Source organism: Urocampus carinirostris, chromosome 3 (genome assembly GCF_059441175.1).
Source record: "Urocampus carinirostris isolate Australia breed hairy pipefish chromosome 3, RoL_Ucar_1.0, whole genome shotgun sequence".
Lineage (NCBI taxonomy): Eukaryota > Metazoa > Chordata > Actinopteri > Syngnathiformes > Syngnathidae > Urocampus > Urocampus carinirostris.
In genome coordinates this window covers 1,286,631-1,307,470 of record NC_142351.1, presented here as the reverse complement: position 1 = coordinate 1,307,470, position 20,840 = coordinate 1,286,631, and the positions used below count along the sequence as shown (strand labels likewise).

The 20,840-nt window shown below is 43.1% G+C and overlaps 3 protein-coding genes across 3 annotated transcripts in view; all 3 read left to right on the top strand.

The window, feature by feature from the left end:
* The first annotated feature begins 617 nt into the window (after window positions 1-617).
* Window positions 618-9,034, top strand: LOC148368235 (uncharacterized). The gene is made up of 3 exons (XM_088330187.1): window positions 618-867; window positions 1,963-2,055; window positions 6,241-9,034. The coding sequence occupies exons 1-3, from the start codon at window positions 759-761 to the stop codon at window positions 8,040-8,042; spliced, it is 2,004 nt and encodes a 667-aa protein (XP_088186313.1). The 5' UTR covers window positions 618-758; the 3' UTR covers window positions 8,043-9,034.
* Window positions 9,035-11,012: 1,978 nt separating this feature from the next.
* On the top strand, window positions 11,013-18,038 carry LOC148368234 (uncharacterized). Its single transcript, XM_088330238.1, has 3 exons — window positions 11,013-11,203; window positions 12,285-12,377; window positions 15,601-18,038. The coding sequence occupies exons 1-3, from the start codon at window positions 11,143-11,145 to the stop codon at window positions 16,797-16,799; spliced, it is 1,353 nt and encodes a 450-aa protein (XP_088186364.1). The 5' UTR covers window positions 11,013-11,142; the 3' UTR covers window positions 16,800-18,038.
* Window positions 18,039-20,410: 2,372 nt separating this feature from the next.
* Window positions 20,411-20,840, top strand: part of LOC148368220 (uncharacterized) — a 306,344-nt gene continuing 305,914 nt past the window's right edge. Inside the window, exon 1 of the mRNA XM_088330192.1 lies at window positions 20,411-20,686. Coding sequence (XP_088186318.1) covers window positions 20,575-20,686 — 112 coding nt within the window. The 5' untranslated portion in view covers window positions 20,411-20,574. The remainder of the gene's footprint in view (window positions 20,687-20,840) is intronic.

Below are 20,840 nucleotides of genomic sequence, written 5' to 3'. Positions count from 1 at the left end.
AGTCTCCGACCCCCCCACAGTTACGCCAACATAGGTATTTTTATATTTTGAAGTGATAGAGGGTGTATAGAAGAATTGCATTTTTACTTTCCATTCAAACTCCTTCCATGTTGGGCTGTTGGTTATTTTGTGTCCCTCTTTCCATCTTTTTTCCCGTTCGTCGTCTTTTATCACCGCACTAGTTTCTCGTTCCCGTTTTTCCTTAACCGCCATGTCATCTTGACTGAGATCCATTCTCAGGGCTTGATATAGTTTTGATAGAACCCCCTTTATTGATTGTCCTTTTGTATACGATATTAATAATTCCTCTACCTTAGTTGGTTCCTTACATATTTTCTATGTGTTTTCTGTTGCTGCATTCCCGAAAAGACGACAACTGAGTTTTCCAACCTCCAACCAGGAGAAAGGCTATGTACCCCAACTTTGCAACTCTGACCTCCCACCATAAGTGTTTATCTAATCACATCTCCCCGGTTGGGGGTCAGAAAACCCCGACTTTCCACATTTTTGAGACGCTTTTCGGTCGTATCTGGTAGGATTTCCCGAAACACCCAGTTTCGTGAACGCATCTTGCGATCTGTGCCACTTGTACCCACAATCCATTGCGGCGGGGTTGAGAAGGTGTCATGGCCGCCGAACAATAGAATCTCCAGAAAGTCCTCTAGTCGACTTCAAACGACGTCAACTCGACTCAAGTTTTGCTTTGTGTTCCTTTTTAATCCCGAGTTGGATCGATTTTTCGTTGGAATTCGGAGAGAATGTGCTCCTGTGGGGAAGAACCTTTTCAAGAGAAGCTTCGGGGAGCCAAAGAGGAGACCGAGCGAGAACGTCAAGGACCCGACGCTTTTTCCAAGCAGCTCGGGGAAGGTCCGTCATTTTTGCTTCTCCTACAAAACCTAAAGTGTAGGAAATAGAATGATTTTTTTCAAGTCCAATCAAAACTTCAATAGTTCCCCGATAAAACAAATGCGAAATGCCAACATGACTTCAAACAAAAAGTGCATGGCCATTTCAATTGAGCTTTGGATTGGATCCAACATGGCGGCCCGCACCAATGCTGCAGCGAGTTGCTCATTTTTCTGCTTTTATATGTAACCGCGGTGTACTTGTCCCACCAAAGATCCACATTCACGCCGGGCCGGATGATGAGGTTTTTATGATTACAGTTTCTGCAAATGAATGAGTCACAACATTAGCTTTTCTGCTGGCTTTGATCTCAGTAGCAGCTCTCTCTGAAGACTATCCGAAGCATATCAAAGAGTTTTCTTTACCATTTACATAAAATACATTGGCTGGCAACCAGTCCAGGGTGTCCCCTGCCCACTGCCCTATGATTGCTGGGATGGGCTCCAGCATGCCCGCGACCCTACTGAGGATAAGCGGTGCAGCTGATGAGATGAGACATTTTAGAATGTGACAATACATTTGTACATCCATTTTAACAAGAGATCGTACAGCGGATTTTTAACGTTTACAATGAATTCAACATATTTTACTTTCATCTGAATTTTAACCACCATCATCCTTTCCAATATATATGATAAAATAGAAATAATAACAAAAAAGAGTATAAAAACGGGTACGATTTACCTGCAAATGAATGAGTCACATAGCTTTTCTGCTGGCTTTGATCTCTTTGATCATGGCTATGAGAGTACTTGTAAAGTATGTATGTTTCCATGACTTCCTTTATATTTAATGTTGAGGTTGACCGTGTATTATGTACTAAGGCCCTTGCAACATCCATTTCCGCTTGGTCATCCTGGAAGGGGGATGACCCCATGTGCGGTCCCTTCCCAAGGTTTCTTCATTCTCCGCATCCTGACCTTTTTTGAGTCTTTCCTTGCCCTCTTGTAGCTTTCAGATCAGGTTGATGTTACAATGGTGTTCTGCGCATTCCTTTTGTGAGTTTCTGTCAGTGAAGGCGTCACAAATAAATGCGAGTTGACTTGTGTGTTGCAGACATGGGTGAAGACCATCTTTCTACTCCGTGGCAGGAACCAGAGTGTCCAGGAACTGTTTACAAGATACTCCGAATTGTGTTGAACAGAGCAGGTTGGTGGTTTTACTTTCCACAATACAAAATATTTGGCCGTCGACGTCCACCGTACTTTCCTTTGGAATAAGGTCCGGCCTTCTCTCTCGCTCATTCTTTCAAAATATATACAGTGAAGAAAAGAAGTATTTGAACACCTGAGAAAACCTCATCTCATAAGCTGTATCGGTTCACCTTATTAGGGTCGCGGGGGGGCTGGACCCCATCCTAGCCATCTCCGGGGAGTGGGCAGGGGACACCCTGAAGCGGTCGCCAGCCAATCGCAGGGCACACGGAGAAAGACGACTCATTCACACCGAGGGACAATTTGGATCGGCCAATTCACCTGAAATGAATGTCTTTGGAATGTGGGGGGAAACCAGAGTGCACGGGGAGAACATACAAACTCTGCACAGTAGTGGCTGGATTTGAACCCACGCAGGACGTTCCCATGACCTCAGAACTGTGCCGCACACGCTCTAACCACTGCGCCGTGCTGACCAGGGAAAATGAATGTTGATATTTGGTACGGTAGCCTTGGTCTGCTATTACAGAGGTCAAACGTTTCCCGTAGTCTTTCACCAGGTTTGCACACACTGCCGGAGATTTTTTTGGCCCACTCCTCCACGCAGATCTTCTCTAGATCAGTCAGGTTTCTGGGCTGTCGCTGAAAAACATAGAGTTTGAGCTGCCTCCGAAGATTTTCGATTGGTTTCAGGTCTGGAGACGGGCTGGGCCATGCGAGAACCTTGATATTTTTCTTACAGAGCCATTCTTTGGTTTTCCTGGCTGCGCGCTTCGGGTCATTGTCGTGTCGGAAGACCCAGCCACGACCCATTTTCAACGATTTGACTGAGGAGAGAAGGTTGTTCCCCCAAATCTCACAATATACGGCCCCAGTCATCCTCTCTTTAATGCAGTGCACTTGCCTGTCCAGTGAGCAAACAAAAAACCCCAAAGCATGATGTTATCACCCCCATTTTTCACAGTAGGGATGGTGCTCTTCTGATAGTTCTCTTCATTCTTCTTCCTCCAAAGACGCTTAGTAGCATTATGACCAAAAAGTTCTATTTTGGTCTCCTGACCACTAAACCTTCTCCCGTGACTCCTCCGCATCATCCAAACTGTCATATGCAAACTGAAGACGGGCCTTGACGTGTACTGGTCTAAGCAGGGGAACCTTTGGTGCCATGCGTGATTTCAAATCCTGGCGTCTTTGTGTATTTCCTGCAGTAACCTTGGAAACGGCGGTCCCGGCTCTTTTCAGGTCATTGACCAACTCCTGTCGTGTAGTTCCGGGCAGATTCGACACCGTTCTCAGAATCATTGAGACCCCACGAGGTGGTCTCTCCGAATGACCGTCATGTTTAGCTTCTCCCATTTTCTAACGATTGCTCCAACAGTGGACCTTTTGTCACCAAGCTGCTTGGCAATTGCTCTGTAGCCCTTTCCGGCCTTCTGGAGGTGTGCAATTGTGTCTCCGGTGTCTTTGGACGGCTCTTTGGTCTTCGCCGTGTTACTAGTTCAAGTCTTACTTATTGCGTGGGGTGGACTTGTGCAGCCGACGACCTCAAACGGGTTCATCCGATTCAGGATGATACATGGAGTGCGGGTGGACTTCTCATGGACGGACCAACAGGTCTTTCTGGGTCAGAATTTTAGAGGATACTCAGATGTTCAAATACTTATTTGCAGCTGTTCAAACAAAACGTTATAAAATGCATTGTGATTTCTGAAATGTTCTTTTTAGTTGATCTCTCTCACTGTGGACATGCACCGACGATGACAATTTCAGACCCCTCCGTGATTTCTAAGCAGGAATAGCAAAACAGTGGGGTGTTCAAATACTTCTTCACTGTAGCTTACTTTCTGGTTGAACAGACAAGGTTGCTCTCTGTGGTTTCTGCAACATCCTTGAGAGTTAAGTCTTGGCAAAATGAAGCCCCATAAAGCAGTGAAGCCCTGCAGGCAAATGTTTCACACACACACGTAGGGGCTCTAAGATGAATCATGTCCTCCATGACGCCATCTCCTGTACAGAATCATTTATAACGTATAAATAGCGGGGCGTCAATCTTGCGTTACTCTGGCACTTTTCTTCAAACGACACTCTTTGCTAGCGAATCACTCTCCGCACACGCGTTTGGCGGGGCTTCGAACGTCATCGACACGCCGACGGCTGGCGCCGCACGAACCGCTCCTCTGAAATACTCTGCGGGCACAGACGGGCACATGAGTACTCGACATCTAAGGTTCGGCTGTGGCGTAGTATAAGGGCGTCTCGCTGGCTGACTTTTTTCAAAGACGTCTATTTTGAAGTTCTTTTAGTGACGCTTTTGCTTTATTCGCGTGTGTGCGAATTTGACACGACCATGCGGACGTTTCTCTATTAAGAATGTGTGAGCGATGCTCCATTGAGTTCAAAGAGCCCTCGTGCACTTTTCCATTGCGTTATATGCTGGAATGTTACTTTTATTAGGCCGAACAGGAACAAACCCCCAAAAATATGGAAAAAAAAAAGTTCATTTGAGTGTAATGAAATAAATGTACTGCCATCTCTTGGCTTCAAGTCCCGAGTAAGGCTTGAGTTTGAAAAAGTCGCACTCAACCTTTAAAAACACCCCCCCCCCGTCGCTCCTGTCACAGTTTCTGCCTTACCTACGTTTTGTGTAAATTCCAAAATCTTTGACCGTTTCCGACGAGTGTCAGACGTTTCTCTCAAACGGGAAGTGCCGACGTCGGCCATATTGACCCGTTTTTGATGGCCTACAGTAAACTTAGCTCTGTAGCGATCCAGGCATAGGGCACACCACAAGAAAACTTTAACACTCCTCTTTCATGAGACAACGGTTGATTTAGTCGATTTGATGACGTTGCCAATTTTTCTGAAAATATTCTTGTTTCCCGGAAAACTTCTGAGAAAAATGGCTCCTTGCAAAATGGTGCATGTCAAGCAGACGTTTCGCCCCGATGCTTTTTTTTTAATATCTATGTTTTCGATACCTAGACTATGAAAACAATACTTTCCATAAACACAAGGGCGCTTGGCTTGAAAAAGAACATTTGATTGCAAGAAGACTAAACCTATGCATGAACTTTGCAAAAATTCTCAGCCCCTGATGTCTCGGGTGACGTGATTTTAGATTCAGGTCGTCACGGTGATGGCAGGGTCCTACGATACGTCATCCCAACGAAAGCCCTTGCTCATTATTTAGAAAGACTAAAGATTTGAATCGTTAACAGGATGTACTTATATCTTTGCTTTTCTCGTCACACTGCGCGTACTTGGCATATACACCGGCGCCTACTCACCGCCATACAGAGTAATACGGCAAATACAGGAACAAAACGCGGCACTGAGTGTTGGCAAATATCCGATCAAAACCACTCCTACCACCTAGTGGTCATTTCATTCCCAGAGGCCAAATACTTGCTGATCAGCAGCGCTTAAGCCTTTAGAATTTTTTTTTTCGTTTTGCCACTCAGGGACAATGCTTCGAACGAGTTGAGGGCAATACAAATACAGTGGGACCTCGGTGATCGCGGTTTAATGGGGACCAAAACCACCCGCAAAATGTGAAATCTGCAAAGTAGCGACGCCCCTTCAAAAAAGAAAAACCTTTGCAGTACACCCCCCCTGTATACAGTACAATACAGTACACCATATGGAATACAACTAGAGAGAGATTCTTCTATTCTATTTCCTGCTTTCGATTCATCCGATAAACTCGCTTCTTCCTCGGCGGCGAACATCTTTGGCTTTTTCTCGGCTTGGCCGGACGCACCGAGGGATAAAGAGCGTTTCGCCGAGGGCTTCGAAAAAGCTTTCGACTCGAAAATTTGCCGCGAGAAAAAGGCGAGCTCACTGCCAGCTATGGCGAGAAGCGTACCGTATAGGAGGTAAGCGCGGTCTACTGTAGCCGACGGGCCAATGGGAGTCGAGTATTCGGCGAGTGCCGGCCAATCGGCTCGCGTCGATGGCCGTAGACGTGCGTTTCTTTGTCTTTTCAAATGATTCGTTCTAATTGAATGTTTTCTTTTCAGATGTTGTAAAATAATCTCCTTTCTAAATTGGAATATTTTCCATGATTCATTTTTGAATTTTTTGAATTGATATTATTATTATTAGTAGTAATTTTTTGTAAGTACTACATGGAAGCGCGGAGTAGCGAGGTACCACCGTAAACGTGACTTGTGTCTTGCAGACGTCGGCCGAGAATATCTTGCTACTGCGCGGCAGGAACCAGAGTTGCCTGCCGTTAAAATTGAGGAGGATCTGAAGCCTTATCACGTTAAGCAAAAGACAGAGGATGGGGAGCCTGTTGAGGAGGAGGACGATGTTCCAGTCTTGCGAGTGACCGGGGTCCCTTCAACCGCCAAAGATCAAGGTCAACCTGAAGATAACGGTCGGCAGGAGCTTCTAAGCATCAGTTCCCGTCAACATGTGGAAACGGATGAGGACGCCTCGCAGTCGGAAGGTGGTAACACATGTTCTCAGTGTGGGAAAACCTTTCGAAGCAAGTATTATATGAAGTTGCATATGAAATTGCATGCTGGCGAGAAGCCTTTTGCCTGCTCAGTTTGTGGAAAAGGATTCACGACAAGTGGAAACTTAAAAACACACACAATTACCCACACTGGCGAGAAGCCTTTTTCCTGCTCAGTTTGTGGTCGAAGATTCACTAAAAGTGAGAACTTAAAAATACACACCAGAACCCACACTGGCGAGAAGCCTTTTTCTTGCTCAGTTTGTGGAAAAGGATTCACGACAAGTGGAAACTTAAAAACACACACAATTACTCACACTGGCGAGAGGCCTTTTTCCTGCTCAGTTTGTGGTCAAAGATTCACTTCAAGTGGGCACTTAAAAATACACACCAGAACCCACACTGGCGAGAATCTTTTTGCCTGCTCAGTTTGCGATAAAAGATTCACTACAAGCTGCAACTTAAAGAGACACATTAGATCACACACTGGTGAGAAGCCTTTTGCCTGCTCAGTTTGTGGTCAAAAATTCGCCCAAAATGGGGGCTTAAAAAGGCACACCAGAACCCACACTGGGGAGAAGCCTTTTTCTTGCTCAGTTTGCGGTCAAAAATTCTCTAAAAATGAGAGCTTAAAAAAGCACGGACTGTTCCACACCGGGGAGAAGCCTTTTTCCTGCACAGTTTGTGGTCAAAGATTCACTAAAAGTGAGAACTTAAAAATACACACCACAACCCACACTGGCGAGAAGCCTTTTGCCTGCTCAGTTTGTGGTAAAAAATTTACCTTTCGTTGGATCTTAAAAACACACACACTAACCCACACTAAGGAGAAGCCCTTTTCTTGCGCAGTTTGTGGTCTAAGATTTACCTTGCGCTGCGTCTTAATACGACACACACTAACCCACACTGGGGAGACGCCTTTCACCTGCTCAATTTGTGGCAAAACATTCACAGAGAAAGGGAGCTTTAAAAAACACACAATATCCCACACTGGCGAGAAGCCTTTTTCCTGCTCAGTTTGTGGTCAGAGATTTAGCAGGAGTGGAATCTTAAAGAACCACATTAAAACCCACACTGGCGAGAAGCCTTTTTCCTGCTCAGTTTGTGGAAAACGATTCTCATCTAATTGTTCTTTAAAGTCACACCAAAAAACCCACACTGGCGAGAAGCCTTTTTCCTGCTCAGTTTGCGGTAAAAAATTCACCCAAAGTGGACAATTAAAACAACACACACTAATCCACACAGGGAAGAAGCCTTTTTCTTGCTCAGTTTGCGGTAAAAAATTCATTAAAAGTGGAAACTTAAAAATACACACATTAACCCACACTGGCGAGAAGCCTTTTTCTTGCTCAGTTTGTGGTCAGAGATTCACCCAGCGTTGGTACTTAAAAATACATTCCAGAACCCACACTGGTGAGAAGCCTTTTTCTTGCTCAGTTTGCGATCAAAGATTCACTTCAAGTCAGAACTTAAAAAGACACACATTAACCCACACTGAAGAGAAGCCTTTGACCTGTTGACATTGTGGTGAAAAACAAAATATCTATATTGTCAAGTCATTTTTTATTTGTGACGCCCTTAATCACAAGAGTCTCAAAGGGCTTCCCAGGTTATTACACAGACATTTTTTCAGACTATTATTGGACACTAGAAATGACACACAAGAACCCACACTGGCGAGAAGATTTTTGCCTGCTCAGTTTGTGGTCAAAAATTCACTAAGAGTGATAAAACATTCAATTGGTTAAGTATCATACAGTTCGTTTATTGGAAAATAACGGCCACAAAACCATTTGCCCTCTCCTTTTTTCAACCACTGACTGCTACCACGTCAAAAAAAAGCCACAGGAAGTGAGCAGACTCTCCAGTTGTATCATAAAGATTTGTGACCCCAAAGTCTTCATATGGATTCAAAAGATTCAGGCTTTGCATATGCGTCATGTTTCTTGATAGATGATCTATTTCCTCGTGTGCCCGCATACAATTTTTGCCTGTTATCAAAAAGTATCATTATTATAACAACAAGATGGCCGACCTAGATCCCCAGGGTTGGGGCCTGTTCTCACCAGAGCCCCAAAGCTTGGAGAGCTTGTGGTTCTCTCCGTCCCTGTCGTCCGGATGAGAACAATCCCTGTGATGTCCGCTGCCAAAAGAGATAGGAACCTTTATTTCTTCATCTTCCTGGTTGGCCATCTGCTGCTTCTCACACACTCCTCACCTGAGGGACTTTTTTTGTTCTCAAAAATACACAAAAGGGGTTATTGCGACAACCTCTTTGGTGTTTTGGGCAAATATCCAATGTTGGTACGCTTGAAAAAAATCCCTGATCATTGAAATGAATCTATTATCTTCAAACCGGGTTCATTGATCATTACTGTTAACCTGTTGCATCATTTCTTCCTCCTTCCTCGCTCACACTGAATGCTTGTGTCAACAATGTGCTTTATTTTTTCGTTTGATTCCATTTTCTTTATCCTGTGAATAAAACGTAGTTTCATGAAATCAAACTGCATTATTTTTGGGTCGATGTTATTTTTCTTCTGGTCCGATCAATCACTATCCATATCAAATAACTCCAAAATCGATCATTTAAAGTTGTATTTAAAGTTGCATCTTTCATGATAAATGCTAGACGCGGGCTATTTCAAACAAATTCGTGTCGGAAACCGAGAGCACCGCCTACTGACCGAATTGGTAACCACCAACTTAGATTCTGAACCAAATAAATATAATTGAAAGCCACAGGGTGATAGGTTGTTATTATGGCCATGAAAGAGTCTAAAATCACATAACTTTTGCCAGAATCGAAATTTAACTCAGTGTTAAGTCAAGATAAAACAGAAAAGGGACTTGGATTATCATGGACCAAAGTAAAGTTCTCACAGAAAAGCCATATGAACATAAGGAACATAAGGCTTTTATTCCAATTGCTGCCATGAGCGACACAACAAACGCACACCATGTGGTCAGCACCTCCACCTGTTTTCAACATCGTTAGCAGCGCGCTGGAGACTGCCGACAAAAACGGGACATCGCTCAACATGCCGCACCTCGTGGCGTGGTTGCATCGAAACACGTTGCATCATCGTTACAAGCTACATTACTTTAAATGAGTGCTTTTTTTATATATATACTTCTTTTAGCACAACTTATTTACATTTATATACAAAGATAGTTCGTGAAAGCAGCTCCTATATCTAGCAAAATATGCATTTTTTTTCTATCCAACTGACATTGGGCACAGCTTACCTTCAGCACCGCGTTTTTGTGCCGAAGGTAGGCGTAACAGAGTTGAAATTTGATTGTTTTTAATGTTTTTTGGAATACTCACAAAATCGGTGTTTTTGTCGTATCACTGTTAATAATCCGGTAGTTAATTTAGTTGTTAAGTCATGGGCATCTGCGACTGTCTTTTTCGTTTGGCAATTTATGGGCTTCAGCGCTTGCCGTAGATTCAGTCAATTTGTACGCGCTGGAGATAATTGCAGTCGCGAACAGATGCCCCTGACTTTTGTATTGTTTTTTTGACTGAATGCAGGCAATAAACCGAGAGATTGTGAAACCTTGTGTCGTGCGTGAAAGAGGGTCGTCACATACGGCAAACCAAAATGGTGGCCGCACAGCACATGTCTTAACAGCAGGGTTACTTGAACTGGATGACTTTCAATGACTTTTGGATGACTCCAATAGCAAATATGCTCATGAAAGACAAAATAAACTCAATAGGTATAAAATGATGACTCACAACACGTGGTAAGCTTTCTCTCCTGGCTTTGATCTCTTTGGTATCCGGCAAAACTAACATAAAATGCCACAGAAACAAATTGGAAAATAAATCCAAACAGCTTGCCAACATCATTTTTGCCGTGCTTAAAAGATAAAGGCGGTACCAACATTTTTAACAGCAATGCAACAAAAACACGGATTTTGTGAGAATTCAACAAAAAAAAAACAATGAAATCAAATTTCAACTCTGTTGCACCAACAGGTGGCACTGTTGGACTCGGCAGGACACTTAAACACAAACGAGACAAAAATATTTCAGCAGGAATTTCAACAGAACAAAACTTATGAATACACCCGTTACTGCTTTTTTTCTTTTTACCTTTTTTATAATTTCCTTTTTGACATATTTATACTTAACATAGTTGTTCACCCGACGAATCGAGTTATTTTGTCGCTGACCTATCTCGTCATCTATGTGTTTTCTGTTGCTGCGTTCCCGAAAAGACGACAACTGAGTTTTCCAACCTCCGACCAGGAGAAATGCTATGTACCCCAACTTTGCAACTAGGACCTCACACCTTTAGTGTCTTTCTGATTATATTTCCCTCGTTGAGGGTTAAAAAGCCCCGACTTCCTACATTTTTGAGACGCTTTTCGGTCGTCTCTGGTAGGATCGCCCGAAACACCCATTCTCTAGAACGCATCATGTGATCCGTGCTATGTGTACCCACAATCCATTGCGGCGGGGTTTCGAAGGAGAAGGTGTCATGGCCGCCAAATAATAGACTCTCAAGAAAGCCCTCTAGTCGACTTCAATCGACGTCAACTCGAGTATCACGTTGTGGTCATTTTTACTGCCGAGTTGGAGCATTTTTTCGTTAAAAGACGGATAAAATGCGCTCCAGTGGGGAAGGACCGCGACGAGAGGACGCTTTTTCCAAGCAGCTCGGAGAAGGTTGGACATTTTTTTTTGCTTCTGCTACAATAACAATGCTTTCCTAAATTTTGCAAAAGATAGAATAGTGTTTTTTTCATTCAAATACAACTTTTATCCGCCCTTTACAGTAAACGACTCGTTTTTCACCTTGAGCAAATACTAAAAGTGCAGGAAATAAAATGAAGTTTAGCAGCAACTGGTACGAAGTCGCATCTAAACTTTATATATGTATATATAATTTGTAACCTCGGTGTAGCTGTCCCACCAAAGATCCCCATTCGGGCTGGACTGCATGATGAGGCTTTTAATACAGTTGCTGCAAATGAAATGAGTCACACACAACACGTGGTTTCCCACCTCTGATGGCTTTCAACCCTATAAGGGGAATTAGCATTTTAGCACAACATGCAACGTCCTGCAAAACTAACACAAAAGGCTACAGAAACAAACCAAGAATAAATCCAAACAGCCTGATAACATCAATCACATTACTGTGCATGTAGAGAGATTTGTCAGCTGTGGTTTTAATCTTTAAAAATAACTTTTTTTGGAGCACCGAAAGATCGTGGCTTACCGTTAGCGGCAAACTGTAGAGTGCCAATTACGAAATCAGAAGCCCAAACTTTACCCCATACCAGCAGGTGGCGCTGTTATAGCAGCCCTTTCTCACACAAAGATCGTAGGTCGTGGATGGGAACGTCCCAAAATAGCACAAAACATGCGCTAGGAGCAAGATAGCGACTTTATTTTAATCATCAAAGACGACAACAAAAAAACTTTCTTCTGATGGCCACTGAATTTTTTTTCCTTTTCGAGTAACTGGAGAGGAAAAAAATGAGGCTTTGGAAGTGCTTGAAAAGTGCTCGAATTTCTCAGTGAAAACTATTTATGAACCCTGTTTCCATGACTTCCTGTATATTATATGTGCGGTCCCTTCCCAAGGTTTCGTCATTTTCCGCATGCTGACCTTTTTTGAGTCTTTCCTTGTCCTCTTGTAGCTTTCAGATCTGGTTGATGTTACAATGGTGTTCTGTGCATTTTGAGAGTTTCTGTGAGTAAAGGCGTCACAAATTAATGCGATTTGACTTGTGTTTTGCAGACATCGGTGAAGACCATCTTCCTCCTGCGTGGCAGGAACCAGAGTGTCCAGGAACTGTTTACAAGATACTCCAAATTGTGTTGAACAGAGCAGGTTGGTGGTTTTACTTTCCGCAACGTCCTTATTTTGGAGGGAAAGTCGTTGGGCGTGGCCCCAAAAATAATGATCATGCAATGATCATGAAGTCATTGACCTAAAAGTATGGATGGATTCAAATAAATGAAAAGTTTAAATAAAACCAAAGTCATATTCTTTGTTAATCGCAAGGTAAATCAAGATTTAGAAGTCGAAATGGATGATGCTGCAATGGAAATCAGAAAGGGTTAGGGGTGATAATGGACAAGAAATGAGGCTGGAAAACACACATCAGACACATTCAAACTAAAGTATCCAAAAGCATCTCAGTAATTGATAAAGCCAAATTCGTTTTAAACTATAATGCATTGTATTTATGATATTGTTCTCTAGTTCTGCCATCTTGCGCAGAAGTCTGGGGCAATCATGACAAAAGTTCACTCTGCAGTGATTTTTTTTCCATAATCTACGATCGCTTTCATTTGTTTCCATTGTTTTATGTCAGGGGATTGTGGTTTCAGGCAGGACACTGTCATCATTTCTTTGCTAGCAGAAGCATAACTTTTAGTATGTATTTCTGTTGACCAGACAATAATTCCCGCGCCGATCTACAGAACAAAAACCTTAACCTTAGTTTCAAACCCCAACTCCATCTCCGACCGTATTTTGGAGCCCTGAAATCGGTTAAAACCTTGCAGCCCAAACCCTTGTTTGTAACCCTATTCCTAACCGTGTTTCATTTGTAATCCGAGCTTTCAACCCTACGTTCAGTTTAGAACCCTAATATGGAACTCAAACCCTATCTCTTAACACCTTACCATCTGTAGACTACCGGGAGTGCCTCTCCGTTAAAATTGACCTTGAATCATTCAGCATCACATTGCCAACATGTGTTATCTTAGTTATTTACAGGTAAGTTAAGGAAGCTAAGCTCCAAAAGTGAACGTTACTATGACTAGAGCCCTTTGGACACCATCTAACAATGATGTAAGATTGACAAAACATAAAAACTAGCATGAAAAGGCCACTCAACTGCCTGTGCACAAACACGGAGGATGTGCTGGGCACCCGTATGATGCAGCAGGGGTAAACCAGCGAAAGCTGTAGGGCCCTGCTGTTGTGTCGCCCTGACCCGAGTGACACGGCCGCTTTCTGGTGTCCTGTTTCATCCGGAGGGACGATAGCATGACCGACTTAGGTGCCGATGTGCCTAACTTGTTTGGGAATTTGGGTTGGCCACTGGAGTACGATAGTGAAGAGGAGAACAGATGTGCAAAGGAGTGGCTAGCTATAAAGAACTGCCCGTAGTGCAAAAAAATAAAACAAACAGATGCTGGGGCGGCAGTAGCTCAGGAGGTAGAGCGATCGTTTTAGGATTAAGGGATCCCAGTTCGAATCCCGGCTTGTCCGTGTTACATGTCGAAGTGTCCTTGGGTAAGACATTGAACCCCCAATTACCCCCAATAAGCAGGTTAGCGCCTTACATGGCTGCACAGATCACGGCCGCTATTGGGAAATGTGAAGCACATCGTAAAGCGCTTTGGGAAGTCATTGACTTGAAAAGCGCTATATAAATGCAGATCATTTCATTTCAGATCATTTCATTTCAGATGCAGTGTAGACTTACTATGTGTATGATTGACACTTTAACATGCTAATGGCCAGGGGGACAAAACTATTGCAAAACCTGCTGGTCCTGCTCTGCACACTGCAGTACCTCTTCCCAGAGGCTAGCAGAGTGAACAGTCCACGATGGGGGTGAGAGTGGTCCCTAATGATGTTCTATGGATAGGCAGCGCTTTTGGCCAATGTCCTTAATGGAGGGGAGAGAAGTCCCCATGATTTTCTCTGCCGTCCTGGTCACCCTCCTCACACTACCCCGGTCGGAGGCTCTGCGGCCTCCACACCACACAGAGATACAGCTGGTCAGGATACTCTCTATGGTGCCCCTGTAGAATGTGATGAGGGTGGGTGAGGGCAGGTGGGCTCTCTTCATCCTCCGCAGGAAGTACAGGCGCTGCTGTGCCCTCTTCACCAGTCAATTTTTAATAATTCCTCCACTTGAGTCGGCTCCTTACATATTTTCACCCATTCGTCATGTTTCTGGAGGTAGTGCCTTAGTTGCAAATAATTGTAAAAATCATTTTTAGGCAGGTCAAATTCTTGTTTGAGTTGTTCCAACGATTTCATTTTGTGCTCGTAATTATGTTTAGTATCCTGCTGATATCGTATGCGCCCCGTTTGATCCATTTTCATTAATCCCACTATGATTTTCTGCATTCTTTTGGCCAGTATGCTTGTAAGAATTTTGAGATGGTTCGAAAGTAAAGTAAGTGGTCTCTAGCTTTCACACGATATTGGGTCTTTTCCTTCTTTGTGCAAGACTGTTACGATGGCTTCCGATTTGGGGGATCTCCTTTTGTTGGCGCAGAGTTAAATACTTTATGCAGTACCGCTGTTAATTCTTCCTTAAAGCTTTTGGAGAACACCCCCGGGAATCCATTCCTTCCTGGTGATTTATTTCTTTTGAAGTTGTCTTGTATTTCCTGTTTTGTAATGGGGCGAATCATTTCTCATGTATGCCAAGTGTTGACTCCAAGTCCTCCCACTTTGTTGCTCGTTTGTCGGAGGAGGAAGGCTACGGATTCTTCTGGTCTCGTCGTTGGCTCCTCGGTGTTAGCATGTAGCTCCTCCATGCCTTCCAGCCTCCGATCCAGCGACATAGTGCGCTCCAGAAGTTCTTCTTTTTCAAGTCTTGCCACGGCAATCTTGTTCCCGCCGGCTGCTTCGGTATGTTCTCGCCTTCATTTAGGGATTTGGCGGAGGATGGCCGAGTCGCGTCCCTCGTCGACCGATGACATTCCTTCTGCTCCCTCGGTCTTTTTCTCCTTAGCGCCCGTTTCCTCCTTGACCGTGTTTTGTTGAAGTGTTTTTCTTTGATATGAGTCACAAATTGTAGCCTTTCTGTCTTTCTCCTAGTATGTATTACATTTTCTTTGGTGATTTTTGCCCGAGCGACTTTCTTTGCTGCCGTCTACCTCGTAGCGCCGCCGGAAGTCCCTCCGGCCCCTTTTTATCCTCTAAAAACGAGCATTTAATTTCCAGAGGCCTAATACTTACTGATCAGCCTTTAGAATGTTTTTTCAGTTTTGGCACTCGGGGACAATGCTTTTAAAAACGTTACGTTACGGCACTGAACGAGTTGAGGGCAATACAAATAAACGTGACTTGTGTCTTGCAGACGTCGGCCGAGAATATCTTGCTACTGCGCGGCAGGAACCAGAGTTGTCTGCCGTTAAAAATGAAGAGGATCTGAAGCCTTATCAGGTTAAGCAAGAGACAGAAGATGGGGAGCCTGTTGAGGAGGACGATTATTCAGTCTTGCCAGTGACCGGGGTCCGTTCAACCGCCGAAGATCAAGGTCAACCCGAAGATAACGGTCGGCAGGAGCTTGGAAGCATCAGCTCCCGTCAACTCGTGGAAACGGAAGATGACGACACGTCCCGCTCCGCAAACGCTGAAGGTGGTAACACATGTTCCCAGTGCGGGAAAACGTTTCGAAGCAAGGCTTATATGAAGTTGCATATGAAATTCCATGCTGGTGAGAAGCCTTTTTCTTGCTCAGTTTGCAGTAAAAGATTCACTAACAGTGGGGACTTAAAAAGACACACCAGAACCCACACTGGCGAGAAGCTTTTTTCTTGTTCAGTGTGCAGCCAAACATTCACACGGAATGAGAGCTTAAAAAGACACACATTAACCCACACTGAAGAGAAGCCTTATTCTTGTTCAGTTTGTGGTAAACGATTTGCCCAGAGTGGGGACTTAAAAGTACACACTAGAACCCACACTGGCGAGAAGCCTTTTTCCTGCTCAATTTGTGGTAAAAAATTCCCTACAAATGGGAGCTCAAAAATGCACACCAGAACCCACACTGGGGAGAAGCCTTTTTCTTGTTCAGTTTGCGGTCAAAGATTCACTTCAAGTGGGTACTTAAAAATACACCAGCGAACCCACACCGGCGAGAAGCCTTTTTCTTGCTCAGTTTGCGGTCAAAGATTCACTCATAGTCAGAACTTAAAAATACACCAGCGAACCCACACCGGCGAGAAGCCTTTTTCTTGCTCAGTTTGCGGTCAAAGATTCATTTCAAGTCAGAACTTAAAAATACACCAGCGAACCCACACTGGGGAGAAGCCTTTTTCTTGCTCAGTTTGCGGTAAACGATTTGCCCAGAGTGGGGAATTAAAAAAACACATTAGAACCCACACTGGCGAGAAGCCTTTTTCCTGCTCAATTTGCGGTCAAAGATTCACCCAAAATGGACAATTGAAAGCACACACATTAACCCACACTGGGGAGAAGCCTTTTTCTTGCTCACTTTGCGGTCAAAGTTTCACTTCAAGTCAGAACTTAAAAAGACACACATTGAAACACTGAAAAATAGCCAAAAAGTCTCCCAAAAGGCATAAACAGGGAATTACACCTGTAGTTAAGTTATTTTGTTTTCTACCGCTTGTTTTAGGTTTCCCTACACAATAAAGAAACTCATCTCCTTTGACCTGTTGATATTGTGGTGAGAAAAAAAAAAAATAATAATAATAATAATTTCCTTGTATTGTCATTCTGTGTAACAATGTACACAGAACGAAATGTCGATTGCACCTGACCCGTTGTAGCGAGTCGATGCAGCCGCAGCCAACAGAGGGCGCCGCCGACCACTTTTTAAGTCTTAGGAATGACGCGACCGGGACGCGAACCCCGATCTCCCAGTCTCAAAGCGGGCGCCTTACCATCTAGGCTACTGAGCTGGTATATCTATATTGTCAAGTCATTTTTATTTGTATAGCCCTTAATCACAAGAAGGTTATTACACTATATTACACTGACTATTTTTCAGTCTATTATTGGACACTAGAAATTACACACAAGACCCGGTGCAAAGACTTTGGCCTGCTTGGTTTGTGGTCAAACATTTACTGAAAGTGGGAGACTTAAAAAAAAAAAAAACATTTTCCCTCCCCTTTTTTAAACCACTGACTGCTACCACATCAAAAATGCCACATTCATTCACAGGAAGTGAGCCCACTCCCCAGTTGTATCATAAAGATTTGTGACCCCAAAGTCTTCATATGGATTCAAAAGATTCATGATTTGCATCTGTGTCATATTTTTTGATATATGATCTATTTTATCTCTTGTCCCCATAAAATTTTGCCTTTTATCAATAATTATACTCATCACAACAATAAAATGGCCGACCTAGGTGCCCAGGGTTGGGGCCTGTTCTCACCAGAGCCCCAAAGCTTGGAGAGCCTTTGGTTCTCTCCGTCCCTGTTGTTTGGATGAGAACAATCCCCTTGAAGTCCGTTGCCAAAAGAGATAGGAACCTTTATTTCCTCATCTTTCTGGTTGGCCATGTGCTCCTTCTCACACACTCCTCCCCTGAGGGACTTTTTTTGTTCTCAAAAATACACAAGAATGGTCATGCAACAACCTGTCTTTAGTATTTTTGGCAAATATCCCATGTTGGCACGCTAAGAAAACAATCCCATATCATTGAAATGAATCTATTATCTTCAATCCGGGTTCATTGATCGGTACTATTAACCCGTTGCATCATTTCTTCCACTTTCCATCACTGAGTGCTTGCGTCAACAATGTGCTTTATTCTTTTGTTTGATTCCATTTTCTTTGTCCTGTGAATAAAACATAGTTTAATCAAATCAGACTGCCTGCATTATTTTTGGGTCGATGTTATTTTTCTTCTGGACTGATCACTATCAATATCAAATAACTCCAAAATCGATCATTTAAAGTTGTGTTTAAAGTTGCATCCTTCATGATAAATGCTAGTCGCGGGCTATTTCAAACGAATTTGTGTCGGAAACTGAGAGCACCGCCTGCTGACCGAATTGGTAACCACCAACTTAGATTTTGAACCAAATAAATATAATTGAAAGCCATGTGGTAATGGGTTAGTATTATGGCCATGAAAGAGTCTGAAATCACGTTACTTTTGCCAGAATCGAAATTTAACTCTGTGTTAAGTCAAGATAAAACAGAAAAGGGACTTGGATTATCATGGACCAAAGTAAAGTTCACACTGGAAAGCCAAATGAACATAAGGAACATGAGGCTTTTATTCCAGTTGCTGCCATGAGCGAAACAACAAACGCACACCATGTGGTCAGCACCTCCGCCGGTTTTCAACATCGTTGGCAGCGCGCTGGAGACTGCCGACAAAAACGGGACATCGCTCAACATGCCGCACCTCGTGGCGTGGTTGCATCGAAACACGTTGCATCATCGTTACAAGCTACATTACTTTAAATGAGTTTTTTTTTATATATACGTCATTTAGCACAACTTATATACATTTATATACAAATATAGTTTGTGAAAGCAGCTCCTATATCTAGCAAAATATGCATTTTTTTATCCAACTGACATTGGGCACAGCTTACCTTCAGCACCGCGTTTTTGTGCCGAAGGTAGGCGTAACAGAGTTGAAATGTGATTGTTTTGAATGTTTTTTGGAATTCTCACAAAATCTGTGTTTTTGTCGTATTACTGTTAATAATCCGGTACTTCCTTTAGTTGTTAAGTCATGGGCATCTGCGACTGTCTTTTTCGTTTGGCAATTTATGGGCATCAGCGCTTGCCGTAGCTTCAATTTGTACGCGCTGGAGATAATCAATATCTTACTCCAATATGTATTCTGTGTAGCACTATTTAGTTACTCTATATAACATGCTAAAGTGGGCATTTGCACGTCACACTGGTATTTGTATATTGTATTCTTTTGGCTTTATTATTGTATTGTTCTCAACTCAGCTCAGGGATGCTGCTGGAAATGTGAATTTCCCTTAGGGGATGAATAAAGTATCTATCTATCTCTATCTATCTCTATCTAATTGCAGTCGCAAACAGATGCCCCTGACTTTTGTATTGTTTTGTTGACTGAATGCAGGCAATAAACCGAGTGATTGTGAAACCTTGTGTCGTGCGTGAAAAAGGGTCGTCACATACGGCAAACCAAAAAGGCGGCCGCACAGCCCATGCCTTAACAGCAGGGTTACTTGAACTGGATGACTTTCAATGACTTTTGGATGACTCCAATACCAAATATGCTCATAAAAGACAAAAGAAACTCAATAGGAATAAAATGATGACTCACACTACGTGGTAAGCTTTCTCTCCTGGCTTTGATCTCTTTGATCTCCGGCAAAACGAACATCAAATGAGACAGAAACAAAGTGAAAATAAATCCAAACATCATTTTTGCCGTTCCGTGTGTTCCGTTACTCCCCAAACCTGCACAAAATGGAGTCATTTGATTCCTATTGAGTTTCTTTTGTCTTTTATGAGCATATTATTTATTGGAGTCATCCAAAAGTTATTGAAAGTCATCCAGTTCAAGTAACCCTCCCCAACCCTGCTTAACAGATGAAGGCGGTACCAACAATTTTAACAGTAATGCAACAAAAACACGGATTTTGTGAGAATTCAACAAAAAAAACAATGAAATCAAATTTCAACTCTGTTGCACCAGCAGGTGGCACTGTTGGACTCGTCATTGCAGGACACTTAAACACAAACGAGACAAAAATATTTCAGCAGGAATTTCAACATAACAAAAGTGATGAATACACCCGTTACTGCTTTTTCTTTTTACCTTTTTATAATTTCCTTTTTGACATATATTTCCTTAACATGGTCGTTCACCGGACGAATCGAGTTATTTTGTCGCCGACCGATCTCGTCTTCTATGTGTTTTCTGTTGCTGCGTTCCCGAAAAGACGACAACTGAGTTTTCCAACCTCCAACTAGGAGAAATGCTATGTATCCCAACTTTGCACCTGGAACCTCCCACCTCGAGTGTCTTTCTTATCATATTTCCCCAGTTGAGGGTTTAAAAACCCCGACTTCCTACATTCTTGAGACGCTTTTCGGTCGAATCTGGTAGGATCTCCCGAAACACCCATTCTCTTGAACGCAGCATGTGATCCGTGTCACTTGTACCCACAATCCATTGCGGCGGGGTTTGGAGGGAGAAGGTGTCATGGCTGCCAAAAAAGAAAATGTCGAGAAATTCCTCTAGTCGACTTTAAACGACGTCAACTCGACACAAGTATCACTTTGTGGTCCTTTTCGAAAGTTTTCCTTTGTACTGCCGAGTTGGAGCGTTTTTTTTCGTTGAAAAGTGAATAAAATGTGCTCCAGTTGTGAAGAAGAACCTTTTCAAGAGAAGCTTCGTGGATCCAAAGAGGAGACCGAGCGAGAACGTCCAGGACCGGACGCTTTTTCCAAGCAGCTCGGGGAAGGTTCGTCATTTTCGCTTCTGCTACAGTGACAATGCTTCCCAAACTTAAAAAATGAGTGATTTAAAAGAAAGAACGAATAGTGGTTTGAAATTCAAGTACAATGGAACCTGGGTTTTCGAACGACTTTCAGTTGGAACAAATCGGAGTCCGACCA

What these genes read in the sequence shown, in the direction of transcription:
- LOC148368235 (XM_088330187.1), top strand. Translation starts at nt 759, where the DNA reads ATGTGCTCCTGTGGGGAAGAACCTTTTCAAGAGAAGCTTCGGGGAGCC. An exon ending in TTCCAAGCAGCTCGGGGAAG is followed by an intron (nt 868 to 1,962) that starts GTCCGTCATTTT and finishes TGTGTGTTGCAG; the next exon opens with ACATGGGTGAAGACCATCTT. An exon ending in AATTGTGTTGAACAGAGCAG is followed by an intron (nt 2,056 to 6,240) that starts GTTGGTGGTTTT and finishes TGTGTCTTGCAG; the next exon opens with ACGTCGGCCGAGAATATCTT.
- LOC148368234 (XM_088330238.1), top strand. Translation starts at nt 11,143, where the DNA reads ATGCGCTCCAGTGGGGAAGGACCGCGACGAGAGGACGCTTTTTCCAAG. An exon ending in TTCCAAGCAGCTCGGAGAAG is followed by an intron (nt 11,204 to 12,284) that starts GTTGGACATTTT and finishes TGTGTTTTGCAG; the next exon opens with ACATCGGTGAAGACCATCTT. An exon ending in AATTGTGTTGAACAGAGCAG is followed by an intron (nt 12,378 to 15,600) that starts GTTGGTGGTTTT and finishes TGTGTCTTGCAG; the next exon opens with ACGTCGGCCGAGAATATCTT.